The sequence below is a fragment of the Archocentrus centrarchus genome, chromosome 5, assembly GCF_007364275.1.
Source record: "Archocentrus centrarchus isolate MPI-CPG fArcCen1 chromosome 5, fArcCen1, whole genome shotgun sequence".
Lineage (NCBI taxonomy): Eukaryota > Metazoa > Chordata > Actinopteri > Cichliformes > Cichlidae > Archocentrus > Archocentrus centrarchus.
In genome coordinates this window covers 33,446,337-33,466,641 of record NC_044350.1, presented here as the reverse complement: position 1 = coordinate 33,466,641, position 20,305 = coordinate 33,446,337, and the positions used below count along the sequence as shown (strand labels likewise).

The following is a 20,305-nucleotide window of genomic DNA, read 5'->3' as shown; positions in this document are numbered from 1 at the left end:
TGAGAAACACTGGCACAAGGGAAACAGACAACCTGACAAAGGACAAGAGGAGACAAAAACAATAAAGAAGGTGATTAGGAGACAGCCGGGGAGAACGAGACACAGGAAGCAAAACTAAAAGCAGAGAAGAAGGAACATTTACTCTCTAAGTAAAGCAGGAAGTCAGATAACGCAACAGGAAAGACACATACACAAGAATGATCTTAGCACAAGAAACCTGACACAAGAGGAGGAATGAAACTAAAGCAACTGAGAACAAGACTAAATATGTTCAGAACATTCAAGGCACATATAAACATTAACTAACAAAGGAACCAATAAAATAATTAAACAAAAAACCCTGGAAGCTAGCCCAGGACCATGACATTTAGCTCCTGCTTTCTTTCTTCCATATTACTGTACCTATTTCACTCCAACATGTCAACAGTTTATTCTCCTCTTTCACTACTCCTTCACATATGCTCACTTTTGCATGACTGAGCAAATGTTGCAAAAGCGAGCATATAAGAGGTTAAAAATGGTGAAATATCACATCACCTTCTCTTTCCTTTGCTTACATGGTCTGTATTCTTCACTCCATCCGCTCAGCCCTGTTTTTTTTTTTTAACATCTCAGTTCTTCATCTTGCTCATTTCCTTTCTGCTCTGTTAGATCCAAGCTCCTTTCTTCTCCCAACTTTTGCTTCCACAATACTGTGTTGTGATCTCATCATCCTCTTTTCTCTCCTCTTATCTGTCTGAGACTTGCAGGAAAATTTCACCTTCATTTCAAATTGAGGACACACACAGAAACAGCAGGAAAAGGTCTTCAGCATTTAAAATGTTGATCTGCTGTCAGTCCATAGTTTAAAAAAAAAAAATGCTTTCACAGGCAGGACCTCTTAGTGCTGTTAGAGGCACTTAACAGCACCATTCAGGCAATTTTTTACTTCCACAAAATGAATACGCAACAGTTTGAATTTTTAATGCAGTGTGCTGCGTTAGAGCACTGATAGATGCTGATGATGTCAGAGCGTGAGTAAAACTGAGCTGTAATCATAGCAGCCAGATGTCTTCAAACATGATGCTGGTTGCCCTGAAGCTTTTCAACAACATGATGCAAGCTGAGCCATGACCCAAATGCTCTTTTATTGCAGGAATTACTCTGTGTGACAGGAGCGGGCCTTGACAGGTATACGATTTTTCATCAGTTTCTGAATATTGGTGCAAAATGACATACATACTACATACAGGCTGTTGGACCAGCATAAGCACGTGAAAAGATACAAGACCAACAGGCGATATTTTAAACTGTCAGGGGATTTTTAATTTAAAGGTGGTATCCTGTGCTGATTGAAACAAAACATTTAGTCTGTCTGTAGACCTGCAGTTCGTTCTGTCTGTTTCTGACAATGAAGTGAAAGTGGTTTCTTTGTGGCCCTGTATAAAACACCATGGGTCTCTAACACTTTCAGAGAAGGCACTTTAATTCCCACTGGGTAATTCTAAAAATGTAGACACTCCTGGGACTATATGGTGCTGTGGATTAAGTTTTTTTTTCCAATTGGCATTTAAATGGGATATAAAGCAGCATGAATATCTCATTCGTTTCCCTGGGACTGACCCACATTTTGAAGATGATTTTCTTTGGAACTGTGTTAGATGAGCTTCAGGGTGAAATAACTCAATAGTAAGAATTTAATCTGTAATCTCTGTCCTGGTCTGCCAGTTCTGTCTGTGAACTAGTGTGAAAAGTTTACACTTCTGTATATGAAGATAACCAGTTTGGCAACAAAAAAATATTTGCCAGGTTTGCAATTACTTTTGATAAATCAATAATGGATTTTATGGCTACAATTAAGCCCTTATGATAGTGTCCAAAATAAGCATAAAATCTCAATCAGCAGAAACATGATACACTAAGTATTCATGCTTAGTGCTCAGGCATTTTTGCATCTGCCCTAAATACTGCTGCACAGCAATCACAAAACTGAACCCAGCAGAATAAAAATAGCAACTTACAGTTCGAATTTCTAGGAGGAAATGACTGCAGCTGCTAAGTGATCAAAGGAGGTTATTTTGAATCTTTACCTGTGTAGTGACAGCTGAGCAACGCAGAAGATTGGAACTTTTGGGCAGTGAGGTTTATTTAATACTAGTGTTGATGAGTGACAAATAGAATTAAAAAGAAAATAAATATCTGCTTCACTGTGGACAGCGATGGTGGTTTTCAGCAGTTTCCAGTTCATGGCAGGCTTCGGCCTTACTGGTTCCTGGGTTGTTCCTGAACATCCTAATCAATTTCCTTTCATCTGAGGGTTTGGGTCTTCTTCTGGACCTTGGCAAAGTCCAAATAACTTGTGCTTATGTACAGCGGTTTAAACTGATGATCATGGTATTTGCAGTTGTTTAAAAATGGCTCATGAAGCTTCTGGAAAGGACTTCCCAAAGCCTGACCTCGAACCTATTCAAAATTTGTGTATTATGCTTAAAAGCCAACTCATTTAAATGAACAATTCTGACAAGAAGAGTCGTCAAATTTTCAGCCAGAATTATGCCAGAAGTTTGTTGATGGCCATCAAAAGCATCTGGTCATGATCTAACCCGCTAAGGGACATTCAACCAAATATTAGTGAGGGTGTATGTATAGTTTTGACTCTGTGTCGATAAGAGAAAATCCAAAATAAATTCTAAACTTGGGTACCCAATGACGTATCATATATAATTATTCTGTATAATTACTCCACTTTGGGAAGAGAAAAGTTCAAAGAAATCATTAAGAGTCTAAAATTACTACATTTCATTCATGACATGAACTGTACATCTGTCTGTGTATCTATTTTATATATGGCATTGTTTTCTTTGCAACACAATATTTTCCCCACCATTTATAGAAGGCTTAATCATCACTGTGTGAGATCAGTTAAACAGCAACAAAGCTGACATTTATATGAAAATGTCATGTATTATGCATTAAACATTGAGTCTGAGACAGACACATGCTGACAACATTAAAGGGATATGTTGATTCATGCCACTGCAGCTATGAGTAACACATAACTGTCAACATGCCAGTGACGGTCACTGGAAATGACGCCATTATCCTTGGGGTCTATTCGCATGAAGGCACAGACAAATCTCCCAGACTCCTGATGGGAATGGGTTGAGCTGTGCTGCTGTTAGTTTACACTTGATGGAGGCCAATTCTTGTCTGGCTTTTATTTCTCCTAGACATCATTTTCATGGGAAGACGCTGCCCTTTTCACCTCCCAGAAAGACAAAATTGTCTCTGCCTCTGACTGTATATGTGTTTGTACATTTGCTCAGATGTGTCAGTGTAACTGTACTGGAGAATGCATGTGACTTTGCATTCACACACGTGGATTTTAATTTGTCACCTGTATGTGTATAAGCTATGCCTTTTTAAACATGCATCATTCAGTACCTGTCTGCAGGGCCTCCTGGCCTGACATAGGTGACCACTAAGGGGCGTGACTTGTGCCAGTCCTCATGGGTACCACCTGTGAGAGGAGCAGGGCAAAGCTGTTTACACTAAATTCTGGAGACACACGACAAAGAAATATCATATCAGCTTATTTTTATCCACATTATGGTAACTAAAGCAAGTGATACAGATATTGCGGGCAAACAATTTATTTAATTCAATTCAATTTTATTTGTATAGCACCAAATCGCAATACTTTTAGTCTAAGATGCTTTTAATGCATCATTTGTGAGGAAATCTGAGATTAAAACCTTAGTTTCAAATCTGCAAGTGCAAATTTAGATGATCAGCAGAAACAAAGCAATTGATATTCCTTTAACATTAAGTAGACAAATATTGCCAAACCATAACCATCACAAGGTGGCAGTTCAAAAATGTTCCTCGGAGTAAAATTTGGTTCAAAATCATAAATACTGAGTTTACTTCACTGCTTAAGTTATTTTTATTTACTGATATTCAGTTAAACAGAAGCCACATCCCAAACATGTGCTAATGACATTGTCTCCTAACAATAACCTGCCAAAAAACAACAATCAGCAACATATCTATGAGTCAACATATCTTAAGTATAATTAACCAATTTATCTGTACATTTACTAAGCCTGGATTCTTTAAATCACTAGACCAACTTCAGAAAAATAAGATTGCATGTTTCTTGACAGTCTTATTTCTAACATCACAGAATTTATACTCCACAAGGCTGGAAGCAGTGATTGTGCAGCAGTGTCTAAATTTGGTGGCACCATTTCAGCAGGATGTCATGGCAGTCCTAACTGATCCCATAGCCCTGCAAACATACAGTAACTCACAGTTACCTCTCATGACGAAACCAAAGCTGTTCCCCTCTTTGTGCAAACAGATGTCAAGTGTCTTTGATATAACTCCTGAGGTGCTGTCTGGTGCTTTGAGTGAAGCAACATATATATACACACACACACAGACACACACACACACACACACACACACACACACACACACACACACACACACACACACACACACAGAGAGAGAGATTTATATTACTACTGTTTAATTTTTCCCATACCAATGTGCTTTTGTTGCTTGCTTAATCAAACATAAATAAAATGTATCAACTAACCTGAAGTTTGAATTGTGACAATGGAGAATTAATATTTGATGTAGAAAAAAAGTAAAACAATAAAAATGACTTGAAAGCTTTTCAGTTACAGAATTATAACAAACTAAAGCACACCTGGATTAAGATATACATATATGGGCTTCAATTAAGGATCCCTTTAAATGTATGTGTTTAAAAAATATAACTATACTAAAATTAAATATAAAATTAAAATACTTTTTAAAGCAATTTTGGAGGTGAAATTCTAAACTGCTTTAAATGACAACAAAGTGTATCAAGAACTCCACAAGCAGTAGACATCCATGAATGCTGTTTTCTGGGGTAAATCTAGTCAGCTAGTCTAAACTCTAACAAAAAACACCTCTTTACATCAAAACTGAAAGGTGAAAAGTTACATTTTCAGGGAGTTAAAAAGACTTCAGTTTGATGTAACTTCAAACATTTACCAATTAATGTTTACCCACTTTGAAAGTTTGCATGGATTAGAAGTCTAAAAGATGTCAACTGCAAAGTGAAACATTAGTCGATGTCTGGATCAGACCTAACTTGTCTGTCGGCTGTCTCAAAAGTCGCTAGAAATTGATAAGGGGGGGCTTGGTGCTGAAGCAAGGTCCAGGCGATGCCAAAGCGAACAAAGGGATGCTGTATGTACACAAAGCACGGCGAAAGCGGAAGATTTCAGGTTTTCGGCCTATCTCCAAAAGTCTTCAAAAGTCACCGGAAAAAGTCGCTACATTCGTCACTAGTCGCTTTTGAGGGGGGGGGAAGTTGCTAAGGTGGTCTGAAAAGTCACTAAGTTGACAACACTGGAGAATTTCAGCAGTTAGCTACTGGAACAGATCGCTATCGTAACAGTTAGCGATGCGGCCATTAGCATTAGCAAGTAGTTCTTTGGAATTGTGCTCGATGCCTGAGAAGTTTGGAGAGGCGTTGAAGAGAAGAAGTACCCTTTCACTTTTTCACCCACTTTGGACATGAAGGCTTGTCAGCTTTGACAAATCTGTTTAGAAGTCTGGCAAAATCACCTTTTAAAAAAGAGTTTTTTTACAGGGTGGAAATGTTCACAGTAATAATGAAATTGTTGTGTGTGATTCTGCAGCAGGTCTGGGTGAAATAAAATAGGCCAGACTAATAAATCCATTAGTTTGTATATTGTTCAGATGACACAGGATAAAATTTTATAATATTAAACTAAAGCTATACAGTGACAGCCCCTATGATTGAGAGGTACAGGTCACTGTGCCAACAGTTGAATCATTGAAATGAATGAAGGAGCTGAATCTTTCCAAGAAAATGCTTTTATATTAGATGATACCACATTAATATCCAGTGCCAATATGTTCAGTATCACTGAAGATATACTCTGCATATTGTGTATAGTCATATGTAAAGTGTGAGTGTGGAGGTCTTGCTGTGAGATGCATAGAGAGTTAGACTCTCTGACAGACATTAACATTTACATTTTTTAATCAGAATTAAAATATTTCATTGACTTTATCCTGTAATTGTACAGATATTGCAGAAATTAAAAAAAAGAAAACACTGCAGATGAATTTCAGTATCTGTCATATTGGATAGCACCTTACTGACATCACTAAGTCATAACTTAATGACTTTAAAAAGCATGTGAAAACAACCAGCCTATGTACCTGTAGGGGGCAGTTCATACTCCACCTCCAGCAGAACTCTCTCTCCCACGTTTTTCAATAAGCTGATGATCTCTTCGTGCCGCAGTTTGGTCAGATTTATCCCGTTCACGGATTTGATGTAGTCCCCAACATTTAACTGGTCACTCCTGCATGAAGATGGGATGAAAGCAGGTGGAGGCTTGCACAAATGAGAATTGCTTTAACCACATTTTTTTATTTCCATTTTAAAATGACCAGTTTATGGTATATTACTGAATAATAAGACAGTCTGAATGTTTGTATTTTTCCTCATCTTTGATGCTGACAGGCCCACCTGGCTGCCAGTCCTCCAGGCCGTAAGTTTGATACTCGCGGTTTTCCATCCTTGTCAGTTCCTCCCGAGATGGTGAGGCCGAGTGTGCTACCTTCTTTCTTCACCAGCTCCACCAAAGTCACCCCCCGCAGAGCTTCTAACCAAACACACACATGTAAAGACGATACACACACAATACACACACGAGGATGTGTACACGGATATATAGGAGCCACATCAAACATACAAAATACAGGAGAGAAATAAGTGGTTAGTGTCTGTTCATCCATCTAATTCCTGGATTAAAGCAAACCTGAGACACATGAAAGACACTTGTTCTCGTCTGTCCTTTAGGGAGACACTCGTCTCATGTTGGCTCTGAAGAGCTGAAATGACTAAAACGTGAATTTCAGACAAGATAAGGATCAGGTAATGAGAATTAGGAGTGCCTTATTGCCTCTTGTTGTCACTCCCTGCCAGGATGAAAAGGTCTTTAAAGGTTAAAGCTCACCGGCAGAAAAGATTCACAACAGAACTCTTCAGAGTAAATTATTCATATTAATATTAATATTAATAAATAAATGTTCTCTTCCATGTGCGAAATTAATAAAATTAAATCAAGACTGCATTTAATATGTTTCACTACTAGAAAGTTATATTTCACAGAATCTGCATCTGTACCTGTCCTTAAAAAACAAATACAATATTTATTAAATATAACTATCAAACCCCCACGCTGTGCACGGGAGAAAGGCGACATACAAACACACATACTGCTATGATCATTTTAGTACAACGCTATGATGCTACATTACATTGTGACACACCATTCTAACGTGTTTATATTACAGTATGACATTTCATTCTATACCAATTGTCTTAGGGCAGCACGGTGGCGCAGTGGTTAGCACTGCTGCCTCACAGTTAGAATACCATCTGGAAGGCCTGGGTTCGATTCCACCTTGGCCCAGGCCTCTCCCTCTCTCTGTGTGGAGTTTGCATGTTCTCCCCGTGCTTGCGTGGGTTTCCTCCAGGTACTCCGGTTTCCTCCCACATTCCAAAGACATGCACTTACTGGGGTTAGGTTAATTGGCTAATCTAAATTGCCCATAGGTGTGACTGAGTGCGTGAATGTGAGTGTGAAAGGTCGTCTGTCACTCCGTGTTGGCCCTGCAACAGGCTGGCGACCTGTTCAGGGTGTACCCTGCCTCTCGCCCTATGACAGCTGGGATAGGCTCCAGCCCCCCCGCGACCCTTAACAGGATGTGCGGAAGCGAATGGATGGATGGATGGACCAATTGTCTTATATATAAATATATACTATTGTGGCTTTTGTATTAAATATTTGTATACAGTACCACTCACTGTGCCCTAGGCAATGTTTATGCAAAGCTTCATCAAGATTGGTCCACTCTTCCAGGAGGGCATAGGGAACATACTTATATACACTACAATCATTATAGTAGGATTATTTGGGAAAACTGGCCACAATGTACTAAATTTTCCTAACTGACATAAAAACTACTGATGTACTTAAATGTACTTTGAAATAGTCTTTTAGGTTGTTATGTACTTTTAAAACCCTCAACTGAATCCTCTGAAGGGAACTTGCTGGGGGCTGTGATAACAAGGATTGGTGGACCACTCTGACACTTTCAGCATGAGGACAGAACTGTGCAGCGCAGACGAACTGCATAATGCAATATTCCCTAAACCCCTAATTAGACTTCTGCATGAACAAAGGAAACACAACATTCTGAAGAATTGCATCAAACTGCTAACAGTTATTAACTGCAGCGGACTAACTATTTTGGGGGGTGAGTTGAGGCTTGCTGAGGTAAACAACTTAAATGCTTGATTTGGAAAAGATGCTGAGACACAGGTCAGAGCTGCAAAGCTCGGGTCATCTTCATCCTTTTGCTGCTTTTAAGGTATTTGTGTGACAAAAGTTCACAAAGCTAAAGACTTATTTCTATTTGGCTTGACAATGAAAAATCAACTGAAAGGCATAAACCAAAGGTATCAGGACTGCCCACATATGAATAAAAAAACAACAATAACACTGTTTATTTAGAATAACTAAGTTCTGTATTTATTAGCTCTGAATGCCAACACTATAATAGAATAAGGAAGAAAATCAGAGATTTGGACAGAATTTAAAGCAAAATGAGACAACAAAATGTGATGGACTGAAAAATGCTGTCATTTAGGGATTGTTTATAGTAGCATCAAGCACAATACCTCAAATTAGGATTGTGTCATTTTTTTCTGTACTCTTAAACATGTAAGTTAAGTCAACTCAGTTACGTTATGTTGTTTTGTTAAGATTTAGGTGTTTGAGAGTAGTTAGTATAACTGTCCATCCATCCATCCATTTTCTTCCGCTTATGAGGTGCCGGGTGGTGGGGGCAGCAGCCTAAGCAGAGAAGCCCAGCCACCTCCTTCATCTCATCTGGGAGGAACCGAGGCCTTCCCAGGCCAGCCAAGAGATATAATCTCTCCAGCGTGTCCTGGGTCTGCCCCAGGGGCCTCCTCCCAGTAGGACATGCCCGGAACATTTCACCAAAGAGGTGCCCAGGAGGCATCCTAGTCAGGCACTTCAGCTGGCTCCTTTTGATGTGGAGGAGCAGCAGCTCTACTCTGAGCCCCTCCTGAATGGCTGCACTCCTCACCCTGTCTCTAAGGGAGAGGCCAGCCACCCTTTGGAGGAAGCTCATTTCTGCCGCTCATATTTGCGATCTCATTCCTTCGGTCACTACCCAAAGCTCGTGACCATAGGTGAGGGTAGGGACGAAGATTGATCAGTAATCGACAGCTATATTGCCGGCAATAAGTCAGACTCATTTCCTGTAGTATAAACTGTCCGATCAAAAATGTCACCAGTAAGAAAAATGTAAGACTTCCTACGTTCATGTAAAGGTTACGAATTTTGGTTCAAAACAGCCGGCAGGGTAAATAAAGTGAGTAAGCCTTAATAAGTAAAACTAAAACCCCAGAGCTGTCATGATACAGAGTTGCCTTCCCATTTGTCTATTTGTATCATTACCATCTACATACACAAAAAAGGACACACACACGTGCACACAAACACATGAGATACAGCTTTTGTGTGATAGATGGCTAGATTAGGTAAATCCCTCAGGCAACGCTCAGGATCAGTGAAGTGCTTCGCACCACATTTATCTCTGATGGGCATTATACAGCATATACAGGGACATGCACACTATCAGCAGAAAGGCACTCATTCATTCATTAGTCCTTGTGCTGTTCACATTTGCATAAAAGCAAAGCTTTTACAAATGTAGTCTGAATGCTGTGAACATTTTCCAAAGTGAATCCATCACTAAATTTGTTTTTTGGTTTTTTTTGAGTATGTTGGAATTCATAAAGTTCTGATCTTACAATGATTTTTATAAAGCACAGAAGAAAACTTGTTGAATGATTTCTATTATACAGAGAAATGAGGAAAGTTATTGTACATTTAACGATCAGACAAATGGAAACACTATAAATATTACCTCACAAATATATTACATTGCATTCGTTATATTAAAATAACAGAAGGAAACAGCAAGCCACTAAAAATATGGCAACAGAGGAAAAACTTAATTGCTAAAGCACGAAACTTATTTGTCATCAATTAAACTAAATGACGTGTAGTTGGACCATTTCGGTTAGCAATGAATCAGAAATAAATCCCAGTGAATTAGGCAACAAATTCTTGAAAAGCTTTTATAATAAACATGTTGCTCTTTATATGACTTAAACAAAAAAACAACAAAAACAAAAAACACTGTATATAGCAGGTAAATCAGGTAAACATATATACAGATAGATAGATAGATAGATAGATAGATAGATAGATAGATAGATAGATAGATAGATAGATAGATAGATAGATAGATAGATAGATAGATAGATAGATAGATAGATAGATAGATAGATAGATAGATAGATAGATAGATAGATAGATGTGAGTGGTAGTTGTTAGTGGGCACTTACCAGGTATACTGTGTCGTCTTGAGGCCATGGTGTGTTCTGGTCCAGAGATATCCTTAGTTTTTCCATATGGTCCATCATCTAAAGAGAAAAGAGATACAGAATTCATCTTTAGTATTTTTTCTTTTGGAATTGTTAAAGCTTCAATATTTTGACAGTGACGAGGCAAATACGCAGCTCAATTATCAGGTTTTTCTGGGGTATACATTTTTTGAAAAACATTGACCTTATGGCTGAGTCAACAGACAGTCCTCAGCACAAAACCATAAAGATGAGAGAGTGAATAATTACAGTAATAACTTTAAAAAAAAAAACACCACCTATTAACAATGTGTACATAAGCATACAGCTGCTTAACAACTTGAGAAAAGTGACAAGTGTTGTGATGACAACTTCAGTGGTGGTATTATTAAGCAATGGTCTCTGCTCCCAAATTCAGGTGACACTGGTCTGAACACATCTCATGCTAATGCTCAGAGGTGCAACTAAGACTTCTGATAGCTGATCCATGACAGAGAATGTTAAGACGAGCCTGCAGTGGTGCATCTCTTAGTTTTATCAATCTTTGTTTCCCTCAAGGATTAAAGAGGTTTCCTGCCCACCGAACAGATGCAAACACAGTTGACCTTCCCGCCTTTAGAGCTGCAAAATGTTCTCTAAACACTTCTTCAAGGGAATTTTCTCCCTTGCAAGTGTACAAGAATAGCTGTGTAATGCTGAAAAACACCCCTCATTTATAATCTCCTTAGCAATACCACAGCTGCAATTGCATCAATTTTGCACACCACTGTGTGAAGATTACACATAAGGGAGATTTTCCAGTTACCTACACACTGTCACTTTAACTCATTATAAGTAGGTTGACACATTGGCAAATACCCTGAAGAGTTGATGAAGGGAGTCTCCTGCCAGGTTGGACGATGAAACAGAGGCCAAAACTATTTTATGTCACATTTGGGGGAACAGATGTCCTGGTTTATAGTCTCTGGCAGAGACTTTACAGCAGATATGTACAAGGGATTTAATATTTGATAAGTTATTATTTCTCTTCTGCTCAGATCGGCTGCCCTTTTTTTACTGCTAAATTAAATACACAGGAGGGAATCTTGCATACAAACTTAAATTAAACGTCGCAACGCCTGCTCGTCTAGATATTTGCAGTAATCTCTTTACTTTCATTGGGAGGTCTCTGCCAATGAAGGAAGAGACTTTTGAATACAATCTCATAGATATGAAAATGTGATCCAGTTGCACAGCTGCAGCTGTAATTCCAGACCAGCTAACAAACACAACAGTAATTCTGCCTGTAGGTGGTGTCAGTGTGCTCCATCTACAAGCGAGAATATGACTGCAACTTTGCTTTTTTTTTATTTATAGCTGCTAAATTGATTTGGCTTTGCATGAATTGTGGCTTTCTGCTTTTTACAGAGAAGAATGACAAAGGATCCAAAGAATGGAAAAGAAAATAAAGGATAATATAGCACAATAATGTGCAAAAAATAAACTGTGTGAACAGGTACAACAATGAAATTTGAATACTGTCGACTGTCAACACACACTATGCATTCATTTAGATCAAAGCAGCTGTTCTGTTGTGTTGTTGTGCTAGAGTGAGTCTGGAGTTTTTGGATGAAGAAGCATTCATTTGTCTGCAGTAATTCTCCTTTTTCTTTTGCATTTTTTATTGGGTGCAATTATATTAATGCACATATTTTAAGGACTCATCTATGATATATTAAGGATATTAAGTATTTTGCTAACCCGCACTCTTTAACTTAGTTTGACAGCAGCTGTGACAGCAGAGCTGAGCTTGTTGTTGTTGTTGTGACTCTTGAGGGGAGAGGATGTGTCCTACTTTACAACCTCTGCTCCATCAGAGGGATGGGAAGTTTAACAATTCATAAACCACTTCCCAGCTACTTTCATACACAAAGTCAGATGTGTTGTTAAGTTGCATTAAAACCAGGGACATTTATACCACAGCTTAAACGTAAACGCCTCAGCTAATCTGCCAAAATAAATGCATATTTGTAATGCTTTTCAGCACCCAAAGCAACATTTTAAACCAGCTTACCACCATTAGCACGGTAAGCACTTGAAAAGGATTTGTAGCCGTACCAAAGGAACTGCAGTTCTGTTAGCCGGCCGAAATTCACGATTGTGGGACACGACTAGTCGAGATTAACCAGGCACTTTCATTCTATAGCTAACTAATAACTCAAGAAATCTCTGTATGTTCCTTAGTCTTATCTTAATAACCCTTTAATGCCGAGTGTATCATATTTGATACAGGGCTCTAGCCAGAAAAAAAATTTCAGCCAGGCGTATATGTGCACTGGGGGCTAATGCTAAATGCTGGATAATACGTATGTAATATTGTCTGGTAATGGTTGGTCCTACGGGTCGCTGAAGGCACCTGAATCTGATTGGACCACGTGACCTGATGCCGCTAAGGAGTGTGGATCCGTCTGTTTTAAGGTGGTCTGAAAATAAGATGCACGTTTACCTGCAGCTATTGTTAAGCAACACGTTAGTGTGTTATCCTTGTGAGTCTATGAAGACAAGAAACAAGACGAGCTCTTGGGATTGTCCTGTGAGCTCTCTTTATCTCTTTATCTCTGGCGTACGCGCCGCTTGCTATTTGCAGGGATAGAACAGTTCCGATAGCGAACCGCTGAAAGTCTCAGCCCGGCGCAAGGCGACCTCAGCATGGGTGATCAGCCGCTGGCTGGAACCCTGTGATACATGAGTTTTTGAGACTAATACATCATCAACCTAAATAAATTGCACAATACATTTTAAAGCAACAGCCTGCAAAAAAAAAAAAGCTTAATGTAACAAATATACAAATCAAAACTCGTGCAAATTTCTTTCTTTTTTTTTTTTTTTTTTAGCAGACGATCAATAAACACGATAAAAAATGGAATTTTTCAGGCTTTACATGGTTCAGAACTGCTCATCTGCTCCACTTCAGATTGGGGTGGTGTAATGCTGGGGACCAGAGAACGAGCTCTTAGGTTCATTTTAAAAGCCTAATCATCAGAGGCAAAAAGCCACATCATGTTCAGACAGTCCAGAAAGCATCGCGCATTCAGTTCCACCAGGACCAACACTTTTTCTGCTGTTGTTGTTACATGTCACTGAATTTTATTGGCATTCTATGATCTCTGCTTGCCACATTGCTGCTAGTATCTTCCTGTGTGGTCGCCGTTTCCCTGCGACGTCTACCTTCCCCGATACTGACAGGACTAAAAATAGTAGAGCCAAGCAGGAGCAGATAAACAGATGAGACAGAAGGATATAAAGTACACATAAACCCTTTTTGTTTACCACTAGTGTATGCCTGTGACAGTGGGAACTGCATTAATATTAAAAGCATTCAGTCCTATATATTGGCCCAGTGGCTTGCCTTATGGCTCATTCAGTTGACACCATGAAGGAGCCAAAGGTTAGGTCAACATATGAGTGAAGACTGAAATAAGTTTACCTAGATATCCTTTTTCTGCATCTGAACATCATAATCAGTCACGATGTTCAGATATTTGATATATAAATAACTCCTAAAAAATATTTGGTTAAATTAATTTTATTGTATGCTTCCAATACAGGTTTGGGTTTTTGTCAGCTTTGCTCCTCAGCTGTGAACTTCTCATTGTACCTTTAAGACTTACATTTAATCACACCACCTGCACTGAGCAAATCACAATTAAATATTAAACAAAGCAAAAAAATAAATAAAAAATCTAAATTCTAAATTGCCACAGGGTTAACATAAAAAACAAATCCTTTGACAAATCAAATCGAGCTTTTGATGTCATAACAAGAAACAGTTCAGCAACTTTATCATGTGACAAATTTGTCTGCGCCCTCAATATATAAAGTGATTTCCCTCTAACAATTTCTATACATGACACATTTTTCTGCCTTCTAACAATTTGAAATATGCAGTGCTGTCCCACTGGAAATGCTTAGAAATCAGTTCTCTTCCCAGCAGTAACAGCGGAAAGGAGGCCATTGTTGTTGTGTCTCGGAGTTTAGAGATCTTCACAGAGGTGTAATAAGTTTAATAATTCATAAGTTTTGGATTCAATTTAGCTTTAAACTGCTTTCATAAGTTATCTGGTTGGCTGTTCCAGCTGTGGGCCTGTCACAAGGATAATGGACCCTAGAGGCTGCTCATCCACACACACACACACACACAAACACACACACAAATAAATAGAAGCCTTTCCACAAACATGTGCAGGTCTCTAGAGCAGAAAGTGATGCATACACAAAATGATTTCACCACCAAATCTGCACCACATTTGCCTACATGCAAAATGTGTGAAAACAAAAGTCAAGTATGCATGAAAATACAAACAGTAACTTGCACACTTGCAAAGACATCAGGGATGCTTTGGGCCACTTGGCCGTCTCTGCCGCACGGACTGGATGTAAGACAAACCGAGTTTAGTCACAACCCCCACCCCCAGCAATCTGCAGCTCTCATCCTCCAAACCCACATATCTCCAATGCCAGAGTTTCTCTGACTGAGGTATCAGCTCACTGCAAACATGTTTGTCACAGCAGGCGTTTGGAAGCACAGCACATGATCTGGTAGCAATACTAGTCTTCTTGAATGAATGGATACATATCATTTTCACACTGATGTGTTTCCTTTTTAAGGCCTCTTTTTCTCTGCCTCTCCTCTCGATTCCCCAACACTTTCTGATAAATTAGTGTCTCCTAGTGAATAATTTGAATGTGATTAGGCTAATGACTGCTGGCGCTGTCAGCTCACTGAACAGGTTGAGTTATAGAAAAGGCGTCGGGCCCGATTTCCTCCTACAGCAGAAGCGCTGGCAGAATGTTTACAGCGTGAACATCTTTTCAAGCAGAGACAGTAATGACTTTAGCATGCGCAGGGCAGCTTTTACAGAACAGGATGGATGTCATTGGATAAATACAGATCATTTCTGTAAAACAGATTTTAAGTTCAGAATTATCGCTCTGTGACAAGAATGAAACAACTGTTAAATGCATGTTTTTACATAAAAATGTTTTTTAAAGTTTATTATTTTCAAACATAACTAATCAGATGAACAGAAATTACAATATTGGTATGCTGTTTCTTTTATTTATTTATTTTTTTTGTATGTTTAATTTTAATACACAGTTATAATAGTTGCAGTATGCTAACATTCCTTGTCAAAAAATATTCACAGGAATAAGTTGGATTTTTGCCCGTTGCAGTTGCTGCACTTCCCTTGGCTTTGATTAGCAGAATTTTAAAAGACGTGAGAAACCCATGATATGAGATTCATAGTGATGTATTTTTAATGCGCATGTTCACTCACTGTTGCCTGTGTGAGCAAATGAAAAAGTGAGTGACAAAAATAGTGACAATACAGCCTGCAGCTCCGTGCTGTTCGGAGCAAGACACCGATTTTTGTGTCGCCCTAAATTGAATTGTAGCCTCGGCCTGGCCGCCCCTGCAAACATGCATCTCTTTCATTGCAAACAAATGAATAAAAATATGCAGCTCGGAAAATCTGTGAGCTTGACAAAAATATAAATACATATATGATACTTTACACACACAGTAGTGTATTGCATATGAAGCATATTCTGTGTTTTATGGGGTTGTAGGTCAAAAAAAAGTCACCCGTCATATTTAAAGCATCCTCTTTAATACAGAAACACCTGCTAGGCTTTGCGGGTATTTATGAGTGTGAAAGTGTCTTTGTATGTATGCATGCATGCATGCATGAAGGGAATACTAACAGACACGTCTCTGCAGTAGCCAGCAGAACACCCTCAAGCTTTCACTTAGCCTTTACAGAAACATGCACATATGCACATATTTAGGTAACATTAGAATATCTTTTTTTTTCTGCAATTCATTAAAAAATGCAAACTTTCAGATATCTATATTAATTAAGTGAAATATTTCAAGACTTTCTCTTTTGTTTATCTTCATCTCAGCACATGAAAGTGAGAAATACACATTTCATATGATTAGAATGTGATCAACGGTCCGAGCATATGTCCTACTTCTGAAAAGTAAGTCCATCACAATTAAATTTATGCTTCTAGATTTAGTTGAGGCTTCTGCTCCTATACCTCAAATTACTGCATTAGTGCAGAACGGCACAGAAGAGCAGCTTGTGGTGCTTTGATAGCGGCCTTCAGTTCATCTGTACTTTTGAGTTGGGTGCTTCTCATCTTCCCCTTGACAATCACCCCATAGACTGTCAATGGGGTTCAGGTCAGGCGTGCTAGTAGGCCATCCAAGCATAGTAATAATAACGTGAAGTAGTTTTGGCGCTGCAGGCAGGAGATAAGTCCTGCTGGAACAGGAAATCAGCATCTCCATAAAACTTGTCAGCAGATGGAAGCATGAAATGCTCTAAAATCTTCTAGTAGACGAACCACCACGAACACCACCAGATGACATGGCACCTCAAATCATCCCAGACTGTGAAAATTTCACACTGGATTTCAAACACTTTGGATTCTGTGCTCCTCGACTCTTCCTCCAGACTTGAAGATATTGATTTCTTAATGAAACGCAAAATTTACTTTTATCTGTTCAGAAGACCACTGAGCAACAGTCCAGATCCTGTTCCTGGTATGCTGACAGGTTCAGTCTCTGGTCGGGGGAAGCTTTCACAGACAGTAGCTCAACAGTTAGAACTGATATGGAAATACAGTTGCTGCTGAAATGACCCACATGTGGATAAAAGTGTTGCCCAGTGTTAAACTAGATGTCTGAAAGTCTTTTGATCTGCAAATCCCAGATATTTGCATTTCAAATGGTGACTCCTCATAACAGTCATGTGAGTCATCAGTGTCACATGAATCAAGATGTGAATGTGGGAAAACACTTTGGAATCAGGTGTCAGGAGAACAAAAAATATTAATAGGAAGGTAGCACTGAGGTATTTATTCACGAGTCAACACACTGTGCCGATGTTTAGTTTACACGACCGTTCCCCGAATCCCTTCTACTATTCTCTCAACCACAGACGAAACAAATGTTGAGCTTCTAATTTGAAACTGATGAGTTGATATTTACTGACATGCACAACACTGACATGTGTATGTATCAGGTCAAGACCAGCATAAACATTGGCAGATAACACCGACTACAGGCCTGAGAGGCAGAGGATGAGCCCGCGGCAGATTCGCGCACACACACACACACACACACACACACACACACACACACACACACACACACACACACACACACACACACACACACACACAGCCGTATGATCATACCCTGACCTAAGGTCTGAAAGCACATAATCAGGAAAATACATCTTCACACAATCTTAGTTTAACCGTTTCATTATTTAACAATCACACAAAAACTCACAGCTGTATAGTTTTACTGTGCAACAGTACTTATCAGGGACAAATAACAACACCCCAACAACTTACTCACAAACATGCATGTGCACATTCAGTGTGGGTGTACCTGTCGCCTCACTGTGTTTCCTATGATGCACATACCTATACACAGCAGAAAATCTTATTAGTAAATTAATGTCATTCATTTTAAGGAAATCCTTTAGGGATCCATTAGTGAGTACAGGGAGACCAAAGGGTTTATAACTGCAAGAATAAACTGAGAGTTTTCACTCCGGCCTTCATGTACAACAATGAAAATATGACACATTATCATAACAAGAGCAGATCTGCATGGGTAAATGTTTTTGACCAGTTTCAATGTGACTCTGAAGAACAGCTGTGGTGAATGAAAATCTATTTGGAAGAACACATCAAGAATGTAGCAGGACTGTACACAATAGCAAATATTAACATAATAACATCCTATTTATGATATTTTGTTGCCTGGGTTAATATGCATACTGCACTTGAATGAGCTGAAACTACTGGAGTGCACGGTGATTGCAGTGAGCAGCTGCCAGGTACAATGTTTGTATGAAAGTGGAAGAAGTCTTCATATAAAAAGAATGCACCGCGACCAAGTAAAGCTTCTCAAGGTACACAAAAGAGAACACAAGATGCAACTGAAAAGAAGTGAACAGAGTAACTCAGCCCATTCATTTTGTTGAATAAGACATTTAAGCGAATACACAATTATAATCAACTGGATATTCACTAAACCACCAAGTAGGCGTCACAAAACAAAAGAATGCGTGTGCTGCTGCAGTGTTCAGGTAAAGACACACACCTGTTTGCTCAGTGCAGGAAGACTGGAAGAATAACTGTTCTAAGAAAAACACATCAGTATATTTTCAAACAGACCTACAGAAAACAACCAGGACACAACCAACTTTATGCTAATTTTGGTTGGAGAGAAATGAAACTGATACATATGTGCGCCATCATTTTTTGTAGATGCATGAATGTAATTGACAGGTAACAGGAACCTAACATAAGATATCTGTTATTAATCCCCATAGAGAAATTAATTTTTCTGCCTGGCAAAAAATCAGAAGTGTCTTGCTGTGTAGCAACAATAAGTTTTCATACATCTATAGAATAATTAAATAATTATAATAATCCATGTACATATTTTTCTCAGGAGACTAATTCTGGTTGTGCAAAAACAGCAAAAACATTATGAAGGAGTTGCCACAAAGCCTAGTAGATGCCAAAGTGACATCACTTTGATATCAGCCATGAATTTCATTGAATAATGGAGGAAATACCTGTATAACCTGAAGCAAGTAACTTTAACCCTTAAAATTATAATTTTTTTAATCTCCTGAAAATCAAACATGCTGGGCTAGGAGAGAGCCGTGCAGCCTTTAGGTTATGTTGTGTTTTTCTCATCCATTAATGATACAGTTAGTAAATATTCTCTGCCCGTTTAGGCCAGACTGCCTTGAAATTGTTACTGCCTTGTAATGAAGCTCATTACAACAACAAATGCCTATGTATCTGAAACTAGTTATATATTTTATTCCTCAGAGTTTCAGTGTCGGTGTAAAACACGCTAAAAAAACACATCAGTGAACCTGTCACTGGTATACCTTCATTTCACAGGCACTGTAGTGTATTTTGATTCTGTGTAATGGACTTTGACTGGCTTTCTATAAAGAATTTAAAGATCGGAGCTGACCGGCAAGATGTAGACCAGACTGACTGAAACATCTTTAGTTCTGGTGTTTTCATGAGAACTGTTCACAAAAACATAGAATTCCATTTATAGAATTTATAGAAAATAATTCTGTGTATAATTTTGACATCGGTTTCCATATGCAATATATATTTGTTAAAGTAGCAGAACTGAAAATGCTCAGAAAGCCTGTTGAAAATCACTACAGTGTGTGTGTGTGTGTGTGTGTGTGTGCAAGCGTGTGTGTCTGTTTGTGTGTGCATGCGTGTTTGTGACATGCATGCAAACACACACAGGCTCCAGGTTATTGAATACTAAGGCGTCTGATTGCTGCCATTATGATGCTGAATGCAGTGAAGATGTGTAATTAGCTGCTGTTTGTGACAAAGCTGGCACACAGATGGATAAAAAAGACAGAAAAACAACAACAACAAAAAAAAAGTACAAAATACCACACACGTGAACACTAACCCCCACCCCACCCCCACCGCCCACCCACTCAGTGCATATAAAGCAGACACATGTACAGTGCGCATACTCAGTTATCCTGACCTGTACACATACAAGTTCTGTCACCTCTTGCAAAATTTTTTACGCCCCCTCATCCAACAGCTCATACACACACACACACACACACACACACACACACACTGTAGATCTCTCGCACCCACACATACTGAGTATCTGTGGAAGGAACAAGCAGT

General features: G+C 38.9%; 1 protein-coding gene across 1 annotated transcript in view; it reads right to left on the bottom strand.

Annotated features, from left to right (window-relative positions):
• The window catches only part of grip2b (glutamate receptor interacting protein 2b), a 248,899-nt gene that overhangs the window by 35,582 nt on the left and 193,012 nt on the right, over positions 1–20,305 (bottom strand). Inside the window, exons 2-6 of the mRNA XM_030729393.1 lie at positions 10,526–10,603; positions 6,545–6,680; positions 6,232–6,377; positions 4,299–4,385; positions 3,424–3,499 (exon numbers count right to left, since the gene is read on the bottom strand). Of these exons, the coding sequence (XP_030585253.1) occupies positions 3,424–3,499; positions 4,299–4,385; positions 6,232–6,377; positions 6,545–6,680; positions 10,526–10,603 (523 nt within the window). The remainder of the gene's footprint in view (positions 1–3,423; positions 3,500–4,298; positions 4,386–6,231; positions 6,378–6,544; positions 6,681–10,525; positions 10,604–20,305) is intronic.